Raw genomic sequence first — 25236 nt, forward strand, 5'->3', positions numbered from 1 at the left:
ATGCCGGTGAAGAACCGGTACAACCTGGTGGACGATGGCTGCGACTCGCGCGTCCCGCTGCACAACGAGGAGGCCTTCCAGCACGGCATCCACTTCCAGGCCAAGGTGAGCCGCGGCCCGGCCCCGCTCCCCGCCTTCCCTGGCCCGGGGCGGCGGCGCGGCATCCCGGCGGCGGCCCCGATTGGGCGCCGTGCGGTGCGGGCGCCCCGTCCGCCGGAGCCGCGACCCCGAAGCCCGCGCGTGTGCCCCGCTCCGCTGCCCGCGGGAACGCGGCGATCGCCCCGCGGCCGCCACTGCCGGGCTCGCCGTACGCCCCGCCGGCGCAGCGCCCGAGCGCAGCCAGCCTGCAGCCGCGCGCCGGGCCTAGGGGTAAGCGCCGGGCAACCGCGAGAGCTTCACGCCTAAGGTCGCAATCAAACAGGTCATTCCTTTCTTCCTGCTGATCTTTTCTAAGGTGTCTAACGCTTCCTCGCGTGCCTCCTTTGAGAACCGATCGGGGCAGACCGCCGGGCAGGGACCCATCCCGGTTCCGGTGCCATCGGCAGAACCCAGCGGGCATCCGAGCTGTTTGTTCCCTGTGTGAAAAGCGTGGCCGGGAGGTCTGCACTTACACACACGGTGTGGGGGTTCAGAAATAGGGACGCTGTCAGAAAGTTCATGCCGATCATTAAAGGTGTTTTGGCGTTGCACCACCACCGAGTGAGCAACTTCAGCAGGGCTGGCACAGTGCGGGCAGCGCACGCCCGAGCCCTGGCACAAAGAGCTGCATTTGCTGGAGCAGCTCTGGGGTTTGCTGCCCCTCTGTGCAGGTGGCCAACACTGACAAGGAATGGAATCCATGTCTGCTGAGCTGGAAGAAGGGAAATATATTCAAATAAAAGCTTTGAAATATGGATTTTGTGCATTTTAGTTTTCCTGATAAAAGAGCTGTAAGGCTTAAACAGGATATAGGATGGATCTGGACAGGTGATCACATACTTTAAAAGCCCGTCTACCTTAGCAGAGAAAGACAATTAATCTTCGGCTTCTTTTAATTTAAATTAACACTTGCTGTGCCACAGACCACACTGAGAAGAAAAATCCTTGTTTTGCTTCCTAGAGCGTGAGCGGGCTGCGCCTTTAACTGAGCGAAACGGGCGCCTCCAGACTGACAGCTTCAGGCACCGGAGCTATTCTGAGTGTGCAGGGCTGAGATGGGCGCACATCGCCTTAGCAACTGCCCGCTCAGTGCTGCTCTGCCAGGGCTGCTCACCGGGCAGCTGCAGCTCTGAGCGCAACACGGCTGGTGGGCAAAAGGTGCGGGGTGTGCGGCGTGCAGAGCTGCTGCTTGTGGACCGAGCGGGTGCAGCACAGTGGGCTCTGGCTGCTCTCCCTCTCCGCTGCCCTCCAGCTCTGGCTGCTGCGGTTTGGATCTCCTGTGGTTTACCAAAGGACAGGGCTGAAGCGGCTGCTCTTAAAAATGCTATTTTGCAAAAGCATCAGAAGAAACGGATGACCTTTCAGATTGCCTGCGGTGTTTGTTTCAAGGCAGATAAAAGAGCAATAAATACTGAGCCAGGAGAACTCATTTCTGAAAATCTCATCTCTGCTATGCAAAAGTTTTCAGGTGAAAACCCATTGCAAGCCACAAATGTTACAGCAGAGAAATGAAAATAGAACTGCCAGTAACAGTGGTGGTCTCCCAAGAGCAGCCCCATAGCAATGTGGGCTCTGTTCATGTGTACGTTACTGCACTGAATGTTTGCAGGGCTCTTCCTCTCCAGGAGGAAGAAGGGCAGCAGCAGGATGCTGCCTGCATGCAGGACTCCCCTAGCAATCCATGTGGCAGCACAGCACATTGGCACAGCACAAGGGAGCAGGCAGCTGGCAGCAGAAAGGTGCTGGAGACCCGTGGCCACCTCCTGTCTCACCTTTCAGCCCCAGAGCAAGGGGTGCTGCTGCCTGCATTGTGTGCCTGACAGCTCGTGTGTGTGTGCAGCTCAGAGCTTCTCAAAAACGGATTGGGGAGGAGTGACAAAGGATGCATGGTCCCATTTTCAGACCCACAGAACTGTGGCTTGATCAGCAGCAGATATTGCCCTGCAGAGCACAGGCAGAGGCACACCCAGAACCTGAGTGGGGTAAGCCCCAGATTCAGGAGCCCTGTAACACTCCCGACTTTGGTAACATTATCCACAACAGGTATTCCTACCAAGTCCGGTGCCAAAAGACTCTCACTGAGCAGGGACTCGTCAAACAACAGATGCTGTTTGTTTGGAAGAAGCTTACACCATTAACTCGTGCATTACTTTACAGACATCTCACCTTCTGTCTTTCAGTACATTGGTAGCTTGGACGTTCCCAGGCCCAGCAGCCGCGTGGAGATTGTGGCAGCCATGAGACGGATTCGGGTAAGTCCAAAAGCACTGACCCTCACCTAGAATAAAGGTTACACTCACTGGAGTGATATGGTTGCAGTGCGCTGCTCTGCATTTCCCTCCGCCTCCCCCTTCCTCTGTGCAGCTCAGATCTCAGCAGTCAGCACTGTAGTGCCTCCCTAGGGACTCCCAAGGCATATCAGGACAGACCTGGCCCCGGTGCTTTGCAGATGGATCGCTGGTAGCAAAGCCCAGACACAGACACCAGCCTCTGCCGAGCACGTGTGGGGTTGCTCCTCGAACCTCAGACTTATTTTGCCCAGTCTTTGTACAAAAATGGACTTGTACACAATCTGCTCCACAAAAGCACTCCAATTCACTGCCAGTTCTAGATACTTTTTGTTATTATATACTGAAGCATCAGTGGCCTGGCAGATGTTATGGATGTAAATCCCATTAGGCAAGACTGCGGATTCTGCTGCTTACAGAATAATTTGTTGCTTTTTCCCCATTCTCCAATGCAGTTTTGCAGTTCCTGTTTCTCATCAAGTCTGCTTTCTTCCTCCTCTACTCCTTTATTCTTCAGAGCAGCCCGTGAGCAGTCACCAGATTCAGCAGCGATTGGTAGCGTGGCTACATCTGCTGCACACACAACCACTTCACATGGCGTGCCCCAAAAGGCCGTGCTGCTGTTTGCCTGGCTGGAGTTTTACATACGTCTTAAATCAGAGGTTGTTCATGTGTCTCACATCAGCTGAGGCAGGTCTGCAAATCTTCCATTTAAAGCTTTGAAGGGATTATCCCATTCCCTGCCCTTCCCCCCACAGTGTTTAACCACCTAATTTTCATTTAGAAAGCGCTTTTTAAATGTAGCCTGCAAGTGGCTGGGGAACTGATGCATTCATCTTTAGCCAGGCTCAGAAATGCCATTCCCCTGCCTGTGCCTGCTCAGACCGTCAGCACTGCTCTCACTCAGAGCAGCGTGGCAGTAATCTGAGCTGCCTGGTTATTTACAGAGCAGGTGAGCAACAACAGGAAGCAAAGGTGTGGACTACTGAAGCAGTGCAGATACTGATGTAAATAGCACTAAGTTTTCATCCGAAAAGTGGCTTCTTAGTATCTTTGACCCTTGCAAGAAAAAACAGACACTGTTATAATACCAGTTTCCAAACAATGTTACACTCCCTTTTCACACCTGCTGTTGCCTGGATGGCACAGGGTGCAGCTCAGCGCCTTGGCAATGCGGTAGCACACTCAGGTGCTATACAAGCATGTATAAGGCACGTGACAAACCACTCTGCATTCATGTGTGCCCTCAATTAATCTCATCACAAAATATTTTTAAAGCAGGCATCTTGTATTCTATACTGGATTTTTAATCTTGGAAGCCCTTTCCAAGAAGGGAGGGCTTCCCTTTTCATGTGCACATTGTACAGCAGGATCTCATTCAGACACTTCCTGGCTGCTGAGCGGAAGATGCTCCTCTATTGAAGATACTTAATTGGCACTGATCCTTAATTAGAGCATAAAGAATGAACTGGGAGGTCTTTGAAGGGAATTCTAGTGCACAGAGTACACAACTTAGGAGCGGAGGGAAGATGGGGGTTATTTATGTAGCATTCATTTGCATGCAGAGGCCTGGTCTTTACTGGAGTTTTTTCCCATGGACTCTCAGCAGCACCAGTTGTAACTGGGAGGAAACACTGGAAGAAGCTATTGGTGGAAACTAGTGTTTTGCTACCATCCTATTGTAGGCGGCAGTGCCTGTTTGCACTGCAAGAGCTAGAAGGGTGCCACAGCTCTGCCAAGCATTGGCAAGGGCATGTTCTGCTGAAGCTTTCATCCTTTGTGCGCTCCAGTGTTCAATTGGAATTCTCTATTGGAACAGAAGAGAAAAGAGGCACAGTACAGGCCCTAGCACAACATTTCCTCTGCTGCCCTATGTGCCCTGTGACATGGGAGCAGGCAGAGCTGGCAGCCAGCTGGGCACAGGGCGGCCCAGGCTCCAAAAGGGAGCAGGGAGGAGGATGAGGAGTCCCAGCCCTGCGTTTTTCCCAGCCTTTGACAGAGCTGGTTGCTCTAGTTGCTCAATAGTAAACTAATACAGGCTCTGCAGCTGCCTTCCTCTCCTGCCTCTGACGCTGGTCTGCAGTCTGTGATTAAAGGTTTTTGCCTCAGGGAAAAAACGAGAGCGACTTAGCACTGACTGAGCTGTGCTGTGAGTGAGATGAGACAGAGGGTGAAAAAAGTAGCAACTGTACTTGAGAAGTGTACTCCTTGGCTGCTCCTTACTGTCCTGGGTTTTGTGCTGGGCTCTTCTGCCAGCTGCACATGAATTATGCCAGGGAGCCAAGGTGGGATTCTCTTGCAGACTTCGGGACTGGTCTTATCACCTTCTGTGCTCCCACTGGAGGAAATGCAAATGCAAGAGGTGGAGCAGAGAAGTTGCTGGTCATAGCTCCCCATTACATAGAGCTAGACAACTTCACAATTTGCAATTCCTCCCGTGGATTATTAGTTGCATACTGCTGCCATGTTATTTTATGATCCTTTGAGTTCAAATTAATCTCTACCTCCTCTTGCCCTGACAGGGGAGGTGATGAAATTAGTTTGCCACTTGAATGAGCGCACTGTGCTCTGACAGGCAGATCAGGTTCCAGGTGGTGGCTGTGAGAGCCCAGCTCCCTGCACAGCACAGCCAGGTGCTCATGGCTCGTGGGCAGCATCCTGAGCAGCATCCACACCTGCTGCTGCTGGCCCATGCCACACAGGGCCGATGCCTGGCAGCACCCGCTGGGGCTCCTGCATTCAAAGCCAGGATGCCAGCACTGGCTTCCTGCTGGAGTGGATTCATCTGCAGATCTTTGAGCTTTCCCAGCACTCTAAGGAACTTATCTACAACACAAGACTTTTCTTCCTGCAGAACTCAAACGGCAGCTAATGGAAAGAACATGAAGTTCTTGATGGTCCAGATAGCTCCATGATTCAGCAGGGTCACCTTCTCCCTGGATGCTCTGCTCCTGGCTGCCTATTAGATGGGAACTAAATGAGCGAGTTCGTCCCTTAGCCAGGTGAAGGCTCTCACTGAAGTTTGGAGATTTGGAGCACTGGCAACACTGGAACAACAGTGCCAGGAAAGCTTCACTAACAATGCTTCTGGGCATGGCCTCAGGGTAGGGATGAGCTCTGTAAAACACACACAAAATCTTGCTCTGTGAGACCGTGGAAAGAATGGCTTTATGTGGAGGGCTAACATTGCAACATCTCCTGCGTGCTTTCCCCAGCTCCCAGCACTAACACTGCCTGGAGAAGGCCAGCTGGAATCTGCCTGCAGCAGCACCAGTGAAGTGCTGCTATCTGAATGGTCCAAAGAGCCTTCAGGAGAGGTGTCCACAGACACCAGGCTACCAGCAGTGCCTCAGTCACTCCACTTAATTACCTCCAAAGCAGAGAGTCAGCTTCTCTGGAATTTGCACTTAGGATTTTACAAAGCCTAGAAATTTCAGGGCTGTCTGGAAGGCCTGTCTGAGACCTGAGCAGGAATTAACACTTCGAAAACAGCCAGACGTCGAGCTGCTTATTCATTTTAATCATTTCATAAGGGAACAGGCTACTGGTGCTGGGCCCATCCAAGCACCAGGATGAACAAACAGGAGGCAGGAATCTCGTTTCTTCTGTTAACTGCCATATTTCTTAGGCTTAATGTAATTGAGAAGCCTACCCCAGTGCCTAGTATGCCAACGGAAACATTTATAAATCTTAGCACAGGACACATCTGAAAGGCCTGAGTTCTTGGCACAAGAACCAGGTTCTCACTCCAGTCTCACCCTCATCCTAATTCTTCTTGCTGCTCTCTTGCTCTTAAACATAGACTCAGCATTTTGCCATGACAGTATTCTAGTGAGAAAGTTCAGTCCAACCCACACAGTAAATCATATCAACTGGCCAAATATCAGCCAGTAGCTGAAGCATGGCATGACATCAGTTTATATCCAGATGAGTGGAAGTTAAGAGTCCTTCAGACTCTGGTAAAGCAAAGGAGCAGAGATCTGCCTCTGCTGCACTGCTGCAGCTCCCAGTCTGAGGGCTGGGTGGACGTCATTGGGCAGCTCACAATGAGAGCCATGCCGGGCTGTGAACTGCAGTGGTTTGGGAGCAAATAGAGGTGTCATTTGTCTGCTCTTGCTACAGAAATGAAGGAACCAGGCAGACAGGTGGTGGAGGGCAGGGTGACTACTTCAGCCATCTCAGCTTAATTCATCCCTGAGTGGTGGGACTCCAGAGGTAGAGATGTCTGACTGACCTGACAGCGGTATTCTTTTAGAGCGCAATTCCTTCAGTTTCCCTAGGAAGACTCACTTCTTATTGCAGAAGAGAAGTTAGCCAGGATTGCTGCTGCATAGATTTCTCTGCCTGTGTGCTCTTCTTTAGTTACTGTGTTCAAAGCTGAGCAAAAAAAATAAAAAAAAGTAGAAGCTGAACTCACAGCGGTCAGCTCAGCTTTCTTGGTTAATCCCTGCAGCCTCTCCCATCATAATTAAATGGTTGGCTCTGCTGCAGCTGAAGCACAGGCTCACATGTAAGAGTCCTCCCATGCAGTGGTGGAATGCTTGCCCTGCTATAGACTTATGTAGCTGCTTGCCAGGATCTGTTGGTTTTGGATGGGAGTCATTCTCTGCTGCAGTTCCTGGAGGGCTTTTCTTTTCAGCCTCTTTGGAAGAGCATCCAAGTGCTCAGCTAATGACAGCCCTGGGCCCTGAAAGAAAACAATGCCAATGTCTTAAATTATTTCAGCAGTCTTCAAACTGGCCATTAATTCTCGGAATGCCATACACCCTCCTTTCATTTACAATATGAGTATGCAGGAAAAATGGGTGATAGTTCTTACACACTTAAGAGTGTGAAACACAAGCATCTCATGGTTTGCTCCAAACAGGCAGCACAGCCTAAGCCAGCTAAGGACACAGCTAATGCTGTTGCTGAGGGAAGTGCTCCATGCTTAGGTTGGTAGCCAAGTCCCATGCAGTAAGTGCTTTAGGAGAGCTGTCAGGAGAGCAGGGCCACCTCAGTTCACACAAACCTTTATGTAAATACTGTCATCACACAGTGATATTCACTGATGAACTGTCCTGTGGAAGATGGTGCCATGCTGTGACCACGGGTCCAATCAACACATCGACAAACGTAAAGGCAGGCATCAGGCCTTACAGAAAGGTGGGAGGAGTACTTCAGGTAGGCTTCCCCTAAGCCCCTGCACTTCTCTTCCTCCTTCTCCCCATTAAAAAAAAAAAAAAAAAAAAAGAAAAAAGAAAAGGACAGCATATTCTACACTAAAGTATGTTCCAAGAGATCTTTTTCTAGCACACCTTTCCCTTCTCTGGAGAACCTTGCAAGGACTGCATCCAAAGCAGATGAATCCTGTAGCCTTCAGAGGAGGACAGCAGAGGTTTTAGGTGTCCTAGCCCAGTGACACTTACAAACCTGCTCTCATTACTTTTGCACAAAGCCTGGCGTGAGCTTTGGCAGTTCTCCATAGCAGAGGCAGGACGTGATCAGGCTATAGCCAGTCCTCACCAGAGGCTGCAAGTCTACACCAAAAGCTTAGCTGGAGAAATAACACCAGAGGCTTCATTTAGAAAGAGATTTACAGGAGACCACAGGCAGCTTTTGTCCTCTGTCTACTCTCTATACCTTCATGAACCTCTGTCTCTCTATCCAACAGCCCACACAGCTTTGTCTGTACCACTACCTGATACCTGCTCTATTTAGATGGCATAGAAAGCAGATGATGTAGTGCACAGCATATGGTTCCCATACACCCAGGACAGGGCTGTGCCCATTACCTACCTCAGCTCCAGGGCTCCTCCAGGTACTCCCGGGATTCCTTCCCAGAAGCCATCAGAGGCAGTTTAAGGTTTCTATCACACAAGATTAAGCTAATTGGTTTTATCTTTCTAGGCCCTGGCAAAGTAGAGCAAGTGTTTTCAGGGTGGTAATTAAGCATTAATTGCAGCTGAGTTTAACCCTAATGCTTCATTAGTTTGTTTTCTTCTGTTTTGTGCAGCTTGAGCAGAGCCTGGAGCACAGAGTGGGCTCTGAGGGAGGCTCAGGGAACACAGGGGCTCTTATGGCTGCCCAGCCCCACCAGCAGGGCAGCAGAGGCCCAGCAGTGTCATGAGGGTCTGTGGAGCTTTGCTCAGCCTCTCTGTATAGCCTCCAGCCCGTGGTCACCTTGACAGGCTCAAGCACATCTCGTATATATGCCGCTTTACCAGCTGTATGAAGCATTTAATTTTCATAAGCTGAAGCACTGACTTTAAAAATGTAGCGGCTGCTTTCCTGGAGGAATTCAGTCTGCCACATCGTGGCCTAACCCGAGTTTATTCTGATTTCTGCTGCTTGCACTGCCATAGCACAAAGGGAAGAAGCTCCTGCTGAGCTCTTTTTGCCATGGCAGCACACGCTGTTCCTAAGCAGCGCTGCGTGGCTGTGGTGGGGAGCTGGCTGTGCTCCACTTGTTGTGAGAGGAGAGGAACAAACTCCTTTTGGAGAGAGCCCGGCCCCTGCTTGTCTGCAACCCACCCCATCTCTGGCCTTCTTGCCACAGGACAGCAGTTAGTTGTTTTCTGCCATCGCTGAGCTGTTGAACAGGGTTAGATGTGACTGTGCTGATGGAATGGAGGACATCTCAGAGCTCCTTCTCTGGCCTCACATCATGACCTGGTTTTCCAGCAGGGACCGGTGGTTGTCGCTGCTTCAGCTCCCATCTCTGCTCAGAGAGCACAGCGATAGGATTGATAACAGATGGGTGGGGGAATCAGTCAGTGAAACGTGCCATCTCCAGGCAAGTCACCTCTGAGTGCCTTGTTGAGAGTGCTGAAACCTGGGGCTCCTCCATGAGGGGTGGGACGAGCGAGGCACATTCCTGTTGTTTTGCATACGAGTCATGATGGGTTGGTGCTTAGTTCAAGGCTAACGAAATCAGCTGTTGGAGAAAAGCTAAATTAAAATGTTAGCACTAAACAGAACAAGACTCTGTCTGATGCTAGATCTTGGCATTGAGGCAGGTATCTTAAGTGTAAAATAAAGTGGCTCTATTATCGTTATTTCACAAAAGCTTTTGAATTCGCTAGCTCAAATATCAGCATATGAGATCTCTGCAAAGCTTTTATCTGGTTTGAAATAAAGTTGCTTTTTCAGCAGCTGTATTACTGCTTCTAGAGTGTTACAGAGATGAAATGTAATGGCTTTCAAATTACATGCTGGTGTAGTGCAATCAGCCTTGGCTCAAAGCTGCTTCGTTATTGGTGTCTGAAAAATTGTAATTGAGATGGCAACCAGAGAGTAGCAAGCAGATTGGATTAGCTTGTTAATGAGGAGGAGCCCTAGTCTGAGTGACAGCTGCGTGGACAAGGGCACACAGACTGGGGCTGAGTACAGCATGGAGTGCCTCCATGGTGCTGGGAGGGCAGGGAGGCTCTGCTCACGCATTTAGGGGTGTACACTGTCAGCCTTTCTGGTTCTAAGGTTGAGTGTCTGTGTGGGAGAATGGCTGTACCTAATGCCACAAGGATGGGTGCATTCATAGATGCTCCTTTGTACACGCTGTCCTGATTCTTGCCTAGCGTAAAAGCCCCCTGTGCTGCATGGATCACTGTCCTGGGGCACCATACAAAGCAAAACTAAGCCTAGCAGAATAAGATTTGCTAACAAGAGCTTGATTGGTTACGTGTTTGTTTCCTTCATTCTGCTTTAGCTCTATACTAAATGCATCCTGAAGGCAAACAGAATCCGTGCTGCTGAGCACAGTACTGTGACAAGCTACTTCATGTTTTCACCAAATAACTGAATGATAAATCTACAGAATAAAAATCTCAAATGAATCCCTGGGGGGCGGGATACTTTGATGAGGGAGCAGGAAGACATTCTCTAAATGGTGTTTCCATGGCCAGATGGGTTATGTGGACTAACTGGCAATTGCCAGACTATTTTCAGGACACCTGAATCACTTCCCCCTTCCTCCAGCCTTCTGTCACTGCTAAATCCTTTAAGGGCTTTCACACAGCCATTCCTGAGGGATCAGAGAGACTCCATAAACACACCTGCCCTCTCCCCTGCAGCGAGCAGGAAACATGGCATCAGGGCATTTGCTTTGAGTAGGGCAGCTCTGTCCTGTACCTGCTGCAGAACACAAAGCACTGAGGTTCAGAGACCCCAGGGCAGCGTGGGCTGCTTTGGTCCTGCTGCAGCTTCCTGCAGTTAATGATTATGAGTCCCAAACCTCCAGACCTGAAACATTGGATTCTATCCACGTTTTCGCCTGAGGCAATGCTGATCTCCTGTTCTCTTGCTTCCCTGTGTTCAAGCCCAGGGCAGGTGAAGCTGGAGCAGGGAATGCTGCCAGGTCCAGCCTTTCCCACGTGCTGCCCTGAGCTCTGCCCACTTTGCCCAGTGCAGCAGAAGCTATCTGAACTAGTGCTGTGTTTCTCATCATGATTCACTAACCTCATTAGCTCCCCTGAGGCTAAAAGAGTCCTTGAGCAGCTTAATATTCTTGAGTTTTGGAAATGACACAATTAGCATTGAGTTTTTCCTCTCATCTACTAAGAGTCTTGTTTCCAAATGGAAGAATATAATTTTGTGGACACATTAAGAAATCGGAGATCTTCTCTTCCTCAGAGAAGGTTCACTACAGTCTGTTGGCAATTTTAAATCCTTCTCAAGTCAACCGGAATGGCGTGCTCCAGAATATCCCTAACGACCCACATCTGGGCAGCAGCCCTGCCTGCTGGCTTTGCTAAGGAGGCAGGCTGCTCAGCTGGGAGCACTGCTCGCTGCCTTTGCAAACAGACCCTACAGGCATGGCCCTGCAGCAGCTGGCAGCCTCCAAGCTCAATGGGCTGTGCTGGGTGGAGCTGCTGCACTGCTGGTGCTCACAGATGCAGACTTGTGCAGTGCTTGGAGGCTCTGGGCTTTCTGTGAGAAGTGTTTCCTCAAGTGGAACTGTTGGAGATTGATAGTATTAATAGCCACACAGGAAAGGCTCCTTGTGTGGGAATAAAGCAGATTATTTCAGTCCCTGACTCTCAGACCAGGACATGGCAAGGCTGTTCGTGAAAGTAGCTGGCATTGAGAAATGGAACAGTTCATCTGCACCCAGAGCTTGAGCTAGCAAAGGGCTTTCTGCAGTGAAAGAGAACGAAGCCTGATTGCACCTAGCAAATGAGGCATGAAACCTGGTCGGCACCAAGCAGCACATTAAGCAGCTCAGCATCCCTCACATTCTCATTCTGGTCTAGTCTGTAATCAAGTGCTTTTTCTGAATGCAAATGGAGGTCATGTCCTCATTCTAGCTTGAATTCTCCTTGCTCAAAGCTAGAGATGCCAAGTCCAGCTTCCTACATCTGCTGCAGATATGCAGAGAAAATCTAAATCCTCCACTAGTGTGCTAGCAGAAACCATGAGACACAGGGCAGGATGACAGCACCTAAAATGCACATAGTGCATGATAGCACGTTAGAAGCCAGGAGACGGTCCCTCCCTGCACTATTTGCCAAAAGAGGGTGGTGGCCAAGCAGATGCAGCTTCTCCAGATTTTCTCAACAGTAAACTAGGTTCCTCCTCCTCCCTTGGATAAGAATATGCCAGACAGACACAAGCAGCATGTCATCTCTCCCCAGCATGCAGAAGTCACAGAGGCTGAAAGGATGGATACCTGGCCCTCCTGGGAGCAAGGGGCTGACTTACTAATCACTTGGAGCACACAGGCCTTCTGTTCTCTGCCTGCCATATGTGACACCTGCCTTGCACTGAGCCTCAGGAGCACGGATGCTTCCTCTCCATTGTAGCACACAGTGCAGCTCTCAGCCCAACCCCTCCAGCTGCCTTTGCCTGGGCAGAATTCAGTCTCTAACTTGCCTCTTGTCCTATGCACCAGATTAGAGGGCAACCAGGATATGAAACACTGCATGTAAGAGAACAGGAGACCTTCTTCGCCAGGGTCTCAACATTGTTGTTTATAGGGAAATACAGAATTACTTGAAGGTGTCCCAGTGTATAATTGCGATTTCACTTCCAAGGGTTATTTCAGGTGAACATGACCTGCTTCTGATGAAATTAGCACTTTTTGCCTGTAGTAGCTCAGCAGCTTTGGGATAAGAGCCACGTTCATGTACACTCAGTGCTTGGTACATGAGAGTCCTTGGGGGTAGAGTCCTAAGACACTACTTCATTACTGAAACCAATTAATCACTCAAGACAGGGAAGAGCTGATGCTCCGATCAGCTGCTGAAGGACAGCATGGCACAGTAACAGAAACATTTGAGCATTGCAGGCACCAGGGCCTCACACCAGGGTACAGGTGGATTGCAGGGCTGTTGTGGTGTTCACCCATGCAAATCCCTGCCAGCAGATGAGTCTGACTGCCACACAGCTCTCCCTCCAGCTGCCAGCCCCTTTGCAGATGGGTAGCACTGCAGACAGAAAAGGTAATTTGTTTTCTCCCGTAAATGAATTGAGGTAGGGAGGGACACAGCCTCTCTATGAACTGGAGCTGGCAAGACAAGGGCAGAATAGCTGTGTGTGGGAAAGCTCCCTATTAAACCTGGGGACAGCAGGAGGCTCCTGGAAGTGACAGTCACACAATGGTGCTTTTGTCAGAGAGGCACCAAAGGCCAGATGATGTCACCTTGCACTGGGCTGTGTGGCTGCTTGTGTGCCTCAGGATGGGGCTCAGCACATCGCATCTCTGACAGGGAGGAAGCAATGAAAAGGCTGCTTTTATCCCGCCATTCTTCTAAGAAGCAGGCAAAGAAGCTTTGTTCCAGAACAGCTTGGCTGTTTTCAGAGGTGGAAAATCCCAGTGAGAGCCATTGCCTGTACCCCACCAGCTCCCACCCTCTGCAACAGCTCTGCTCTCAGTCTTGGGTGCACTGATCCACATCCATTGGACTTTCTTAGAGGAACAGCTGAGCTCTGGCCACACTCTTTGCTTTTGCTATACATGGAAAGATCACGCTATCATCAAAGGCCCTCTGGAACTCCAACAGTTGGAGATGTCTTAGGGATACAATTTGTTCCTGAGAAAGCCAAGGCAGCATGGATAAAGACAGCCCTTCTCTCTGCCTCCCCCATGGCAGCATGGGACAGGGTCCTTGCTGCTCTGACAATTGCTGGGTGGGCTGTGGGGTCTGCAGCCTCACAGATGACCACAGGTTTGCACGTGCTGTGCAGTGGGGATGTATAATGCTTACCATGAGCGGGTGCTGGAAACTCCCAATTTCAGCTCTCTGCTCTGCCTTGACTTGCCAGGTGAACTCCTGATGAATCATCCTGCCTCAGTTTCCCATGCTAGGACTCCAGTTAACATCTGCCCATCCTAGGGAGAAGCTATGGCTCAGAATTTATGTCTGGAAAAAGACGTGATGAAAGGAAAGCTCTGTTCAAGGGAAAGCCTTCAGATTAGTCAGCTCCCAGTGCTGCTGGTTTTGAATATTTATGAAAGCAGAAAATTGTCAGACACATTTTGCTAAGCCATACAGCTCCTTTCCTGAAAACAAGTATTTCCAAACAGTGCTTGTTTACCTCAGTTTCTCAGTGGACCCTCACTCCACCAGGGTGAGGGACAGAGTCCTGGGATGATGGTGTCTGCAAGGGGATGCAGAGGCTGTACAAGCTGCCTGAGCTGAAGCAATGACACGGCACTTCCTTTTAATGCAACTGGAGCCTGAAAGCTGTTGTCGGGAGTGAGCATCCAGAAAGCCTGGTCCCACAGATTGCTTCTCTGCAGCTTCCAAAACTTTGGCAGGAGGGCAGCATGTGGTACAGCACCCTAGAGGTGGTTTATTGCTAGACCCCAAGCACTCTTGTGTTTTCACTCTTATGAACCACCTCAGGGATTGTCTCCTAAGCCGAAATAGGAGTTAGCACAAGGCAGCCAGGCCGGGCATGCCCAGCATTCCTGGTGGTGCTTCTTCCAGAAACCTCAGTCCCCTAAGAAGTATCATAAAAAGAGACAGAAAATGCCTAAATCCCTGCAGAGAGCAGAAACACAGCCAAAGCCAGAATTCAGAGCAGTCAGGCCAAGTTCATACACCCTTTCCCAAATACAGGCAACTTTCAAGAGGGTACTTTAGGAGCTGCATTTATGAGCTAAGCCAGGAACCAGCTACACACAGCTGCAGCGCCCTGCTGCTGGCCTAGAGCTTTGGATGCACCTGGCTGCAGAGAGCTGCAGCATAAAGCCACCCATACAGCACTGACAGTGCCAAACTGGAAACTCCACAAATGCAAATACTTTGCTAGCTTAAGCAGGGTTTTTGCAATTTCATCCCTCACCCCTTTCCAATCTGCAGCATAGTTCAGCCTGCTGAAGCCACACTGGGAAGTCAGGATCAGCAGGTCCACAGCCAGGCCTGGGCACAGCTCACCTGGAGACCAACATACCCACAGTGGAGCTCCAAAGAGAGCTGAGGGCCCAGAGCTGAGCTGAAGTGGAGCCTACATACCCTGTGTATGGGTGTGAATAGAGGCTGCAGGTGGGGCTGGTCAGGACCATTAAGGCCTGTTATTGCCCTCAGGATCCTGGTACTGGTGTGTGGTGTCCAGGTGAAACAAGAAGCCCAACGGCCAATGAGGTGACCTGTGGTCAGGGCAGAAAGTTGCAGAGCAGCTGTTAGCTTTCTTCACTTCTTCAGATGAATGTAAACCTGTGCCTGTGGACACTTGTGTCACTGTGAAGTTGTCAAAGTAAGAGCTGGAGGTGTAGCACAGCTCGCCAAGAGAGCCCCAGCAATGAGGGGTGTGGGGAGGGGCTGAGGGGGGCTGGCCTCCAGCCACTCCAAGTGCTGGGGCCCTTCGTCCTGGAGTCCATCCCTTGCCCTCCAAAAACGTGCCTGTATCTCTGCTCCCAGCTCCCATCTTGGCCACTGCCTGCCTGCTGGGCTAAGCCAGGGCCAGGAAACACTTTCACATACCTTGGATGAGGTCTGTTGAGGAAACACAGAGTCATAAACTGGCTTTTCCCATAAATCCTTTCATCATAGATATTTGACAAGTTGTCTCCAGCTCCTGCACCTAAGCAGAACTGCCACGCCGGGCGCAGTGGCTCCAGGCAGCACGCAGCAGCTTCACGGATCAGTCACCCAGGGCTGGCCCAAGCCACAGGGCTCTCCTTGCCGACGCAGATCAAAGCTGAGGCCAGGCACAAGTCTGCAGCCCCGGCCACGGTCAGGGATGTCAGCACTGCTACCGCGCTCCGGCAGCGCCCGGCCCCAGGTCACAGCGGGGACGGCCTGCAGTGCCTGCAGAGCGCAGGCTGGGGGAAAAGAGCTCATTTAAATGAGAAGAAAAGGACTTTGGGTACTTTCCAGCATTCTCCTTGCCTATTGTACTCCCTGCTTGGTTTCTGCTTTCCCCTGGGCAGTTTTATGTTTCCAAGGACCATAAATTCTTATTTTTCCAGTGGGCAGGAGGTGCGCTCTGGGCCGCGCCGCTTCCTGCCGGGCTTTGTGTGCGTGTTGCCCAGCTACTGTGCGCAGCCCCAGACTATGCCCAGCCCCATTCAGACCGGCCACGGCCCCGTGGCCCCACGGAGGATTCCAGTGGTGCTGGCTTTCCAGGAGGAGCAAAGAGAAGGGCAGGAGACAGCGGCTTCCAGACAGAGCCTGCGGGGCTCAGGGTGACTTGTGTGTGTGTCCTGGCAGAGGTGTGCAGCAGGGCATGCAGTGCCTCTCTGGTGGGACTTAAGGCTGAGCTACAGCCAGTGGCACAAAGGGTATGGGAACTGACAGGGCTCATTTGTCAGATCCAAAGCACCAGTAATCTGCGCTCGCTGAGAGGAAAGCGCATGGGGTGGTGGTGGCGTCATTCCCAAGCAGCAGCCCTCCAAGCATCAATAATTCAAACAGAAGTTGAGATAACACCCTGTCCCCACGCCATTCGGGCCAGTTTGATTTGGTGGTAATAACATTCCTGAACCTGAAATACTTGGATTTGCCCTGGGATGAACTCCTAGCATGGCACTCAGTCAGCATCAGGCAATGGGACAGGGAGAGGCCTCTTGGCATGGTGGTCCAACCAAGATCCTGCTGCAGTGGTAGGGATCCCACAGAGCCTCCTGCAGGGGAGCAGAGCTGAGCAGAGGTTCCTCTGCCCATAGTGCCAGAGCTGCACTGGGAGCGGGGCTGAACAGCAGCCTGGGCTGGCTGAGGAAAGTACAGCTGCAGGAAGAAACAGGCCATTACCAGACCTGTGACATCGTCCTTTGAGTGCACAAAGTACTTCCAGCAGGGGTTCTCCTGCTTCAGAAGCACAGTGAGCCTCTGCCCCAGGTTCCGGGAGGGTCCTGGCTCCTGCAGCTCCCTCAGGGCTGCTCCTCCTGCTCCGTGTTCATGGGGAAGTGCACTTCATGGACAAAGTCTACCTCCAGGACCTGCAAACTCTGCTTTATGACAGTTCTCACTTGCATAACAAAGGCCCTGATACCTTCAGTAATTAATCACATTAAGAATTGCTTCTATGAAAAACTCTGTTCACACAAGTTGTTCATAGTGCTGGAAACTGCGCATGATTTCAAATGTGCATTAGCCCATCTCTTTCATCAGCAGATGGAAGCTGGTAACTGCACGTGTAATTTATCTCTGCTTGGGCGGAATTATCAGATGAAATATGCATTGCACAGCGCCATTAACATTTCCAGTCATACAGTCTCTAGCTCTTGGGTGAGTTAATATTACATGCCAGCAGTGTGTGGGACCATATGAAAGGCAGAGACTTGAACACAGGTATTTAAAAGCAAAAATAGAAAGTATTCCAGGTCAGATGCATCAGAAATAGAATTAATGAAGTTGCTAAATTAAATGAGATCCAGTGCCCTTTTTTGACCTGCATTTTTTTATAAAATGTCCCCTCTTGTCTCCATAGCTAATAAAACTGCCAGGTTTGCCCACTGATTCTCCACTTACAGTGGCAGCTTCAGATTTCTTAACATCTAGAGGAGCTTTTCTCATAGGATTACACAAGCAGCAGGAGAATAACTACTGAAACTCAGAAGGCAGCAGAGATGAACACTGCTGCGTTTGCAAATTTGGAAAAAAAAGTCAAAGCAATTCAAAGGTAGGAAATACATGCAGGGAACAGACCTTGCTCTGTGGCAGCAGTGTAAGGAGAGCTGGGAGCTGCATGCTCACCTGGGACAGCTCGGCTGGGAGACACTGCGCTATCCTGGCATCACTTTTTTTCACCGGCCTTTTTGTCCAGTAAGTCACTTTTATTGAAATACTGAGTCCTGTTTGAAAGGCAGCCATTAGATGACGGAAGCTGCATCCCATCTGCTTGCTCCATGCAGAGGTGGTGAGGGTTTGGCAGCCAGCGGTGCCCTCCAGGGCTGCCCTGCAGTCGGGCTGTGCTGTGGTACCTCCTGGAGGTTCCTCTGTGCTCCTGGCAGCCCAGCCGTGCACTGCTGCTCCCGGCTGTTGGCTTTCTGTCCAGCATAGAAAGAAAAAATATCTCTGCAAAACCCAGACTTGGACTTCGCTTAAAGACTCTGAGTAAAGAGCCTTGTTTGAATGTAATTGCACCCCTGTTGCTACAAGGGGAAAATACACTGTATTACTCTCTCTTTCTTGGAAAGCTCGGCTAGTATTTTCCCAGCCATTTGTGTACAAAGAAAGATAAATAGCTCTTTAGCGGGCAGAACAATCTCTCTGGGTTTTATTGACATTTGTGCCAGCAGCTGAGGAGCAGCGGCCTGGCAGAGCTGAGCGTGGGCTGGTGGAGCTGTGTGGGGGGAGCAGCTGGGGGTACAGTGAGGGGCTGGAGGAGCTGCTGCAGGACGGATGCGGGCTGCCTGAGCACCGTGCTGCTTGCCTGCTTGCCACCTCCTTGCCCATCACTGTCACTCCTCCCTATAAATAAAATATGTGTATGGCAAATTTAGCTCCAGCTGCACGCACAGTGGGGCTGTAGATAGATTTTTAAAGAGCTTGACTCCAAGTAATAATTCATGGGGGGATCAAAAGGCTGTGGTTTAATCAGGGGTCTGTCTAATACCATCAGAAGCCTGATGCACGTGAATAGCCATCCCATTTTCTGCCTGCAAGGCCAGTGTAGCTCACAAAGGGTGCTGGGGAATTGGAGAGCCATGTTCTGCTCTGCAGATCCTGGGTAACGCACCCACAGCACCACACTCTGTCCTTCAGCATCGGGCTCCCAGAGGAGCTGCCTGGGCTCCCCTGCTGTCTCAATCACTGCCTGCGGCTCCTCCGACTCTACCAAGAGATAAGGTTGTTAATTAGGTGTCTAATTACACAGTGTAGGTGAGCTTCAGTCTGCACGCTGCCTCTCGGACTGGGATCACGTGCTGTAGCTGCACTGTCAGGTCTGTGTGCTGGTGTGGGTGAACTGACGATCTGGCCCAGGAAAGCTGGATTTCAGACAGGGACAGCAAAAAACACAGGGTGTCAAATGCTGTTTGGAAGCTGAAAATTGTGCCTGAAGTGGGGCCAGCAGGGATCAGTACAGTAAATACACATCTTTAGAGTAGAGGGGCTCTGCCATTCTTCTTAGTTATCATCAGAAGCAGCATTTAAAAGCCATGAGTTTAATTTTCAACACAAACAGAGGTGAGTTCGGTCTGCAGACACCTGCAGATAAGGAGCTGGGTTTTTCTCCAGAGGTACTGGGCACACCGAGGTTAATGTGATTATGTCCATGACAGATATAATTGCATTATTGCCACCCATCTGGCCCTCCCTCAATTCAGAAGTGATTTTATATTCGCCATGCACTGCAGCACTGAAATACAAGGGCACCAGAGATGCCATAAATCACTGCATGACGTGTGCTGCCAGGGCCACCTCCCGAGCCAGACACTGCTGCGCGTTCTCACCGCACTGTGCAAGGTGCTTCAGTACCAGCATGCCAGGAGATTCCTCCAGGCTCTGAACCAACAGTCCCCAGCCTTTTCCTGCACAGTTACCTGGGATGGGGGTTCTGCTCCAGCACCGGCATCCAAAGCCCCTCGCTATTAGGTGCTCTTTAATAGCACCCTGCTATTGAACACAGGAACATTTCCATGTAGAGCACTGACAGTGGCTGCAGTTTCAGCTGCTCTCCCAGTCCCACCTCTCTTCTAACCTGTGCTTGTCTTCCCATCAGTATGAATTCAAAGCCAAGAACATTAAGAAGAAGAAGGTGAGCATCATTGTGTCTGTGGATGGCGTGAAGGTGATCCTGCGCAAGAAGCAGAAGGTGAGGCTCCTCCTGCCCAGCCCTGGCATTGGCTTTGGCCTTGTCTGAGTCGCATCACTGCTCAGCACAGTCAGGCTGCTAACCAAAACCAGCCTTTTTTTAACAAACACCCAGAATTTTCAACTGAAAAAGCCTCAATTTTTCACCCACACACACACATAAAAAATGATAACAAAATCTCACTGAAGAAAGGTGAGGAAATTACACTGTGGGAGGATGATTTCTACCAAAAAATGTAAGGCTTTCAGGAAATGCAGTTTCTTTTCCTCGTTAACTAGCAGGCTTTCTCAGCTGTGCAGCCCCACGCCTGCTCACACTGTGCAGAGCCCACAGCTGCCCCCGCTCCTCAAGCTCTCACTCAGAGCCCTGCCCCACAAAACGAGTTAATCCTCTGCATATTTGATGCTATAAATTAATCTTTAGGACAGCTTTCAGCCCTGGAGGCTATGATCAGATGACCAGATATGATAAATGATCAAAGAAGTCTTTTTCCATCCAAGATACCGACTGAACAGCCACTGCTAATGCAGTCGGGCTATAGCCCTGCCCTTGGCTGGGGACAGATGTGCCTTTTTCCATGGTTCCTGCCCATGGGAGTGGTGGAGTTTGGGTCTCTGTGATCCGCAGTAATTGTGCTTCTGCTATGTGCTTGCAGCGAAAGGAGTGGACGTGGGATGAGAGCAAGATGGTGGTGATGCACGATCCTGTGTACAGGTATGTGCCAGGGCTTTGCACACCCAGATCTGGATCACTCATCTGGATCAGACGCTTTGAATCAGATGTATCCTGCTTGCTTTCCAAACCCCATGAGAAAAATGATTGAGGTCACAAAATTACTGCTGGTGGGAATCTTCCATACATTTCTGCCAGCAGAGAGACTGACTGAGCTGGCTTTGAAGCTGGCTCTGCGTCAAGCAGAGGTCATGCTGAATGACCTCCAGAGGTACCTTCTACCCAAACTGCTCTCTGATTCAAACGCAGAGGACACACAGGCTTCCTTGGTCTGCCTGTGACGCATGGCTCGCTGGATGCTGTGAGCCTCTAAAGAAGGGCCTGATGCTAAGGCGTGACTTCTCAAAGGGAATAGCTTGTACAGGATGCAGTAGGATAGCACTGACTTTCCATAGCACGTGCTATGGGATCTCTGGGTATTTTGGAGATGAGAAGTTTCATCCCGAGGCATCCTCTGCCCCTCTGCTTGGTGACAACGGTAGGCAAACCAGCAGGACTCTGTCCTGGGTCTTAGCAAGCAGAGGAGCCCATGAATTCTGTTACTTCTTACACATGTTTAACTCCTCCTGTCCCTCCCCCAGAATCTTCTATGTGTCTCACGACTCACAAGACCTGAAAATATTCAGTTACATCGCTAGGGACGGTGCCAACAACTCCTTCAGGTGCAACGTCTTCAAATCCAAGAAGAAGGTGGGGTGTTCCACACTCATGCCCAGGCCCTGGGGGGGCACCGGGAGGTGGTGGGGCCGCCCTGGGACCCCAGCGCAGGGCTGACGGTGCGTGTGCTCTGCAGAGCCAGGCCATGCGTGTGGTGCGCACGGTGGGCCAGGCCTTCGAGGTGTGCCACAAGCTGAGCCTGCAGCACGCCCTGCAGAACGCTGACGGCCAGGCGGACGGTGCCAGCGACAAGTCGGCGGAGGAGCAGCCATCTGAAGGTGACATTCCGTGGGGTCTGGGCAGTGGCGGCAGCAGAGGTGCGTCGGGGTGAGGGAGGCTGCAGTGATGTGTCCTCATGGGACAGCTGCAGCGATGGCGAGATCTTCGTGTCCCGTTGGCTTGGGGGCCTGGCTGATCCGGCACCTTCCCAACCTGAGCCCCATGGAGGCTAAATCAAGCGTTGGCCATTCTCCCCAGGCTGTCATGTCAGCCATGCTCTGAGCTCTGGCTGGCAGCCTTGGTCCTGCAGTGGAGGGGCTTTGGTTCATTTTTCCATTTCATTTTAAGTGCACCAGATAAAGGGCTCCAAGATCACAGATGTGGACGAGGTTGGCCTTGACTCTGATGGCATCTGTGTATCCGAGAGGGGAGCAGGAGAGCTGCCCACTGCCAGGGGTGAGCTGAGCACACTGAAACCTGGACAAGGCTCCAAGGACAAGAACTGCCAGGTAAGGGCCAGGAGGGGGAGTCACCACTGCTGTCCCTTTACTCACAGCTATAGGGAGAACTCCCAATTTCCCGGTGCCCTGCTCTGGCTGTCCCCAACCCCGCAACAGCACCACTTGACCAGAACCCTGCTCCATGCCACACAGGTGGCTGGACAGGTAACAGGTGGAGTGGAAGCAGCATCCCTGCTGAGGGGCATTTTCATGCTGTGCAGGCAGGTGTCTAGTCTAGTCTGCATCAGTCCTTGGCCATGCTCCAGCAGCAGCCACAGCTCACTGCTTCCCCCCACCAGCAACATCTCTCGGGGCAGCCCCTGCTGCAAAGGGGCTAAGGGCGTGCTTGGTGCTGGCTGTGGACACGCCGTAATGAATAGTTGCTCTGCAGAGCTGTTTGAGGGAGGGTTTCCTGGCTGCCTTAATGGCATTATTTCATTTTACACAATTGTATCGCTTGCGGGGCCTGGCTGCAAGCAGCTGCAATGAAATGCATTCAGTTGGATTTATTTTCTTGGCTCAGGAGGCAGGGCTTCACTGTGCCTTTCCGTTTAGACGCAGATGCGCTGCTGACCTGGCTTCATACAGTGCCAGGGCTGTGGGGGCAGCTGTGATCCCTGGGTCACTGCATGGGGCCCCATCAAACACCCGGGGAGCCACTGTCTGAACAACCCCAGCATGAGCTGAGCCATCTTCTCACCATGTCTTTGTCTCTGCGCCAGGACTCCGAGAGCTGCTCCCTGTACCCGGCCGGCTCACAGCAGCTGCTCAGCCCGGGCAGCCCCTGCTCTTCAGCCTCCATCACCCCACTGGCCTCCCAGCACTGCCTTCAGCTGCTCCAGCAGCAGCTCCTCCAGCAGCAGCAGCAGACACAGGTGGCAGTGGCTCAGGTACACATCCCACCTTCCCTTGGGCAGCACCAGCCCTGTTCCTCTCCCTGTAGAGCCTGGGTAAAGGGGCGTCGTGCGGCGATGGCCCTACAAACCAGGGACACTCCCGTCGTGGCGTGGGGACCAACTCCCCTCCCGCCCCACCCACCGCTGCCCCTCCCGCGGCCCCAATCCCCCGCCTCGGTCGGAGCGCCGCGCGGCCGCCAGGGGGCGCCAAAGCGCCGCGCAGCGCCGCGGGACAGAGGGCAGCTGGGGCTGCTCCGCGGGTGCCGGGGGAGAACCGGGGGCACCGGGGGAGGCTCCGGCGGCGCCGGCCCCGCAGCCCCGTCCCGCCCGCAGGTGCAGCTGCTGAAGGACCAGCTGGCGGCAGAGACGGCGGCGCGCATCGAGGCGCAGGCCCGGGTGCGGCAGCTGCTGCTGACCAACCGCGACCTGCTGCAGCACGTCTCGCTGCTGGTGCGGCAGCTGAAGGCGCTGGAGAGTCGGGCGCAGCGGCGGCAGCCGGGTGAGCGAGCGCGGGGAGCGGGCACCGGGCACCGGGCGCCGGCAGCCCCGGGGCCGCCCGCGGCTCCTCACCGCCCCTCGTCTTTCTGTGCGCCCGCAGTTGACCGTTCGCTGCAGAACCTGTCCCTGGCGCAGTCGCTGTCGCTCAACCTCAAGAACCACTACAGCCTGGACTTCGCCCTGCCCTCCACCTCCACCCCCGCCAGCGTCCTGGGCAGTCCCGTGGCTCCCCGCTCGCCTTCGGCGCTGGGCGCCGGGGATTCCTACCTCAACCTGGTCGGCCTGGAGGGGGCCGGGCCCTGCTTCGGCAGCAAGGACGGGGCCGAGGGCCCGGCGGGGCACGAGGGGCTCAGCCGGCGCGTGGAGGGCTCCGAGGTCAGCGACTTGGCGCTGCTCAGCGGGAGCGGCCGGCAGAAGGCGGAGGACGCGGACAGAGGGGACGAGGACAGGTGGGGCTCCGCGGCCGATGCAGCAGCCGAAGCGGGGCGCCCTGCCCCTGTCAGCGCTAATCCAAAGCGTAGCACCGTGCCAGCTAACGTGTAGAAAATGAACCTTACGCCGGCCCCAAGCGGCACAGCAGCACCGGCCAGAGCAGCGCTTGCAGCTGCTGGGGTATGGGAGGGAGAGCTGTGTCCTTGGCAGAGGACAGCTCAGGTTGGGGACGGGCAGAGGAATCTCAGGAGAGCAGAGCCCGGGGTGGGATTCACCGTGTGCACACATGGGAACAGGGATGGGGGATGCTGTCTGTCCTGCTCCTGTTCCCTGGAGCAACTCAGCCAGTGCTGCATCCCTTGCATGCCCCAGCTTCAACATACACAACAGTGGGTTGACTGAAGACACCCAAAGATGCATCTGGCTTTTGGAGAGCCCAGGGCAGCTGGACCGAGCCCTGTGTGCAGGTAGGTAAATCCTTGCCCATCACCTCCTCTTTGCTCTTGCTTCCCAGGCGGCAGCAGCCCATTCCCAAGCTCAACCCACCGCCACCCATCCTACGCAAGAGGTCGAGCAAGACCTCCCCGAGCCTAGAAGTGGACATTAAGCCTGAGAGTACTGCCCACGTGAGCCTCCCCAGCCCCAGTGTGTCTGGCCTCACCAGCATCACTGCCACCTCCCTCACCCTCCTGGACCCTGAGGCAAGGACTCCTGCACGGAGCGCTGCTGCCAACGCAGAGCCCCTCTCTGTTGGGACCTACCAACATGTTCTGAGCAAGGACAGGTCTGGAGAGAATGGGCACACATCCCCTCCATGCAGCATCCGTGATCCCACAGCCAGTGATGCCCTGAGCAAGGACTTGGCCTCACTGCTGAGCCCCACGGACAGCACACTGCCGTTCTCCCCTGCAGATGACACCTGTTTGCACATCAGCTTCTCAGAAGATGAGCTGCTGGAGCCGGAGCTGGACACTACTGTGGGGCCCAGCAGGGTCCCTTCTTAGTCGGACACAGCACTGGCAGCCGGCTGACAGGCAGTCCCTTTCCACATCGCTCCCCCTGCACACTGGGGTTACAGGGTCCCTGCACCCTGCCTGGGTCAGGTTCCTTCACTGTCCCTGCTCCATGCATCAGCTCCTGCCACGTGTGGGCTGCAGCAGAGAGTGCAACCCGGTCAGCCCCTGTCCTGTTCTGCACCAGTTCGTGCTGTCTTCCTGCTTTGCCCAGCCCTTTTGTGTTCTGTCCTTCCCTTGGTCAGACATGCCAAGTGGGTCTTTGTCCCAGGGAGCTCTCACTTCTGCTGCCTGGCAGAAGCACAGATCCCACTCATTACCACATCCCTGGCTGCTGCAGACAGCCCCAGCTCCACATCCTTCCCACTGCATCCCCCAGCCCCGCTGTGGTGGGGTGGCCTCGGGAGGGAGAGATGCAGACACCTCACTGCCTTGAGACCGGTCCTGTTTTGGAGACAGCAGCTTCACCGCCCCACTGCTGTGTCCCTGTGCAGCAATGCCACCACTGCCTCCCTCCAAAGGTGCCTTTCCCTATGCTGGGCCACTTACTGTCCACACAGACTGGGGTTGCCCTGCGAGAGGCTGGTATGGGGTGACTGCCCACAGGGGAGAGTCGGGAGCCCCATGCCACAGCAGGTGCTCCGCATATTTTGGGGTGGCAGAGGCAGCTGCTCCATGCACA

General features: G+C 52.8%; 1 protein-coding gene across 1 annotated transcript; it reads left to right on the forward strand.

The window, feature by feature from the left end:
* On the forward strand, window positions 1-24545 carry LOC306953760 (carboxyl-terminal PDZ ligand of neuronal nitric oxide synthase protein-like; the record flags this gene model as incomplete). Its single annotated transcript, XM_079544733.1, has 11 exons — window positions 1-105; window positions 2319-2390; window positions 19515-19607; window positions 20263-20321; window positions 20921-21029; window positions 21133-21274; window positions 21564-21724; window positions 22438-22605; window positions 22945-23110; window positions 23210-23558; window positions 24056-24545. The coding sequence occupies 11 exons, from the start codon at window positions 1-3 to the stop codon at window positions 24543-24545; spliced, it is 1914 nt and encodes a 637-aa protein (XP_079400859.1).
* Between the last annotated feature and the right edge of the window lie 691 nt (window positions 24546-25236).

Source organism: Tetrao urogallus, assembly GCF_951394365.1.
Source record: "Tetrao urogallus genome assembly, chromosome: 19".
Lineage (NCBI taxonomy): Eukaryota > Metazoa > Chordata > Aves > Galliformes > Phasianidae > Tetrao > Tetrao urogallus.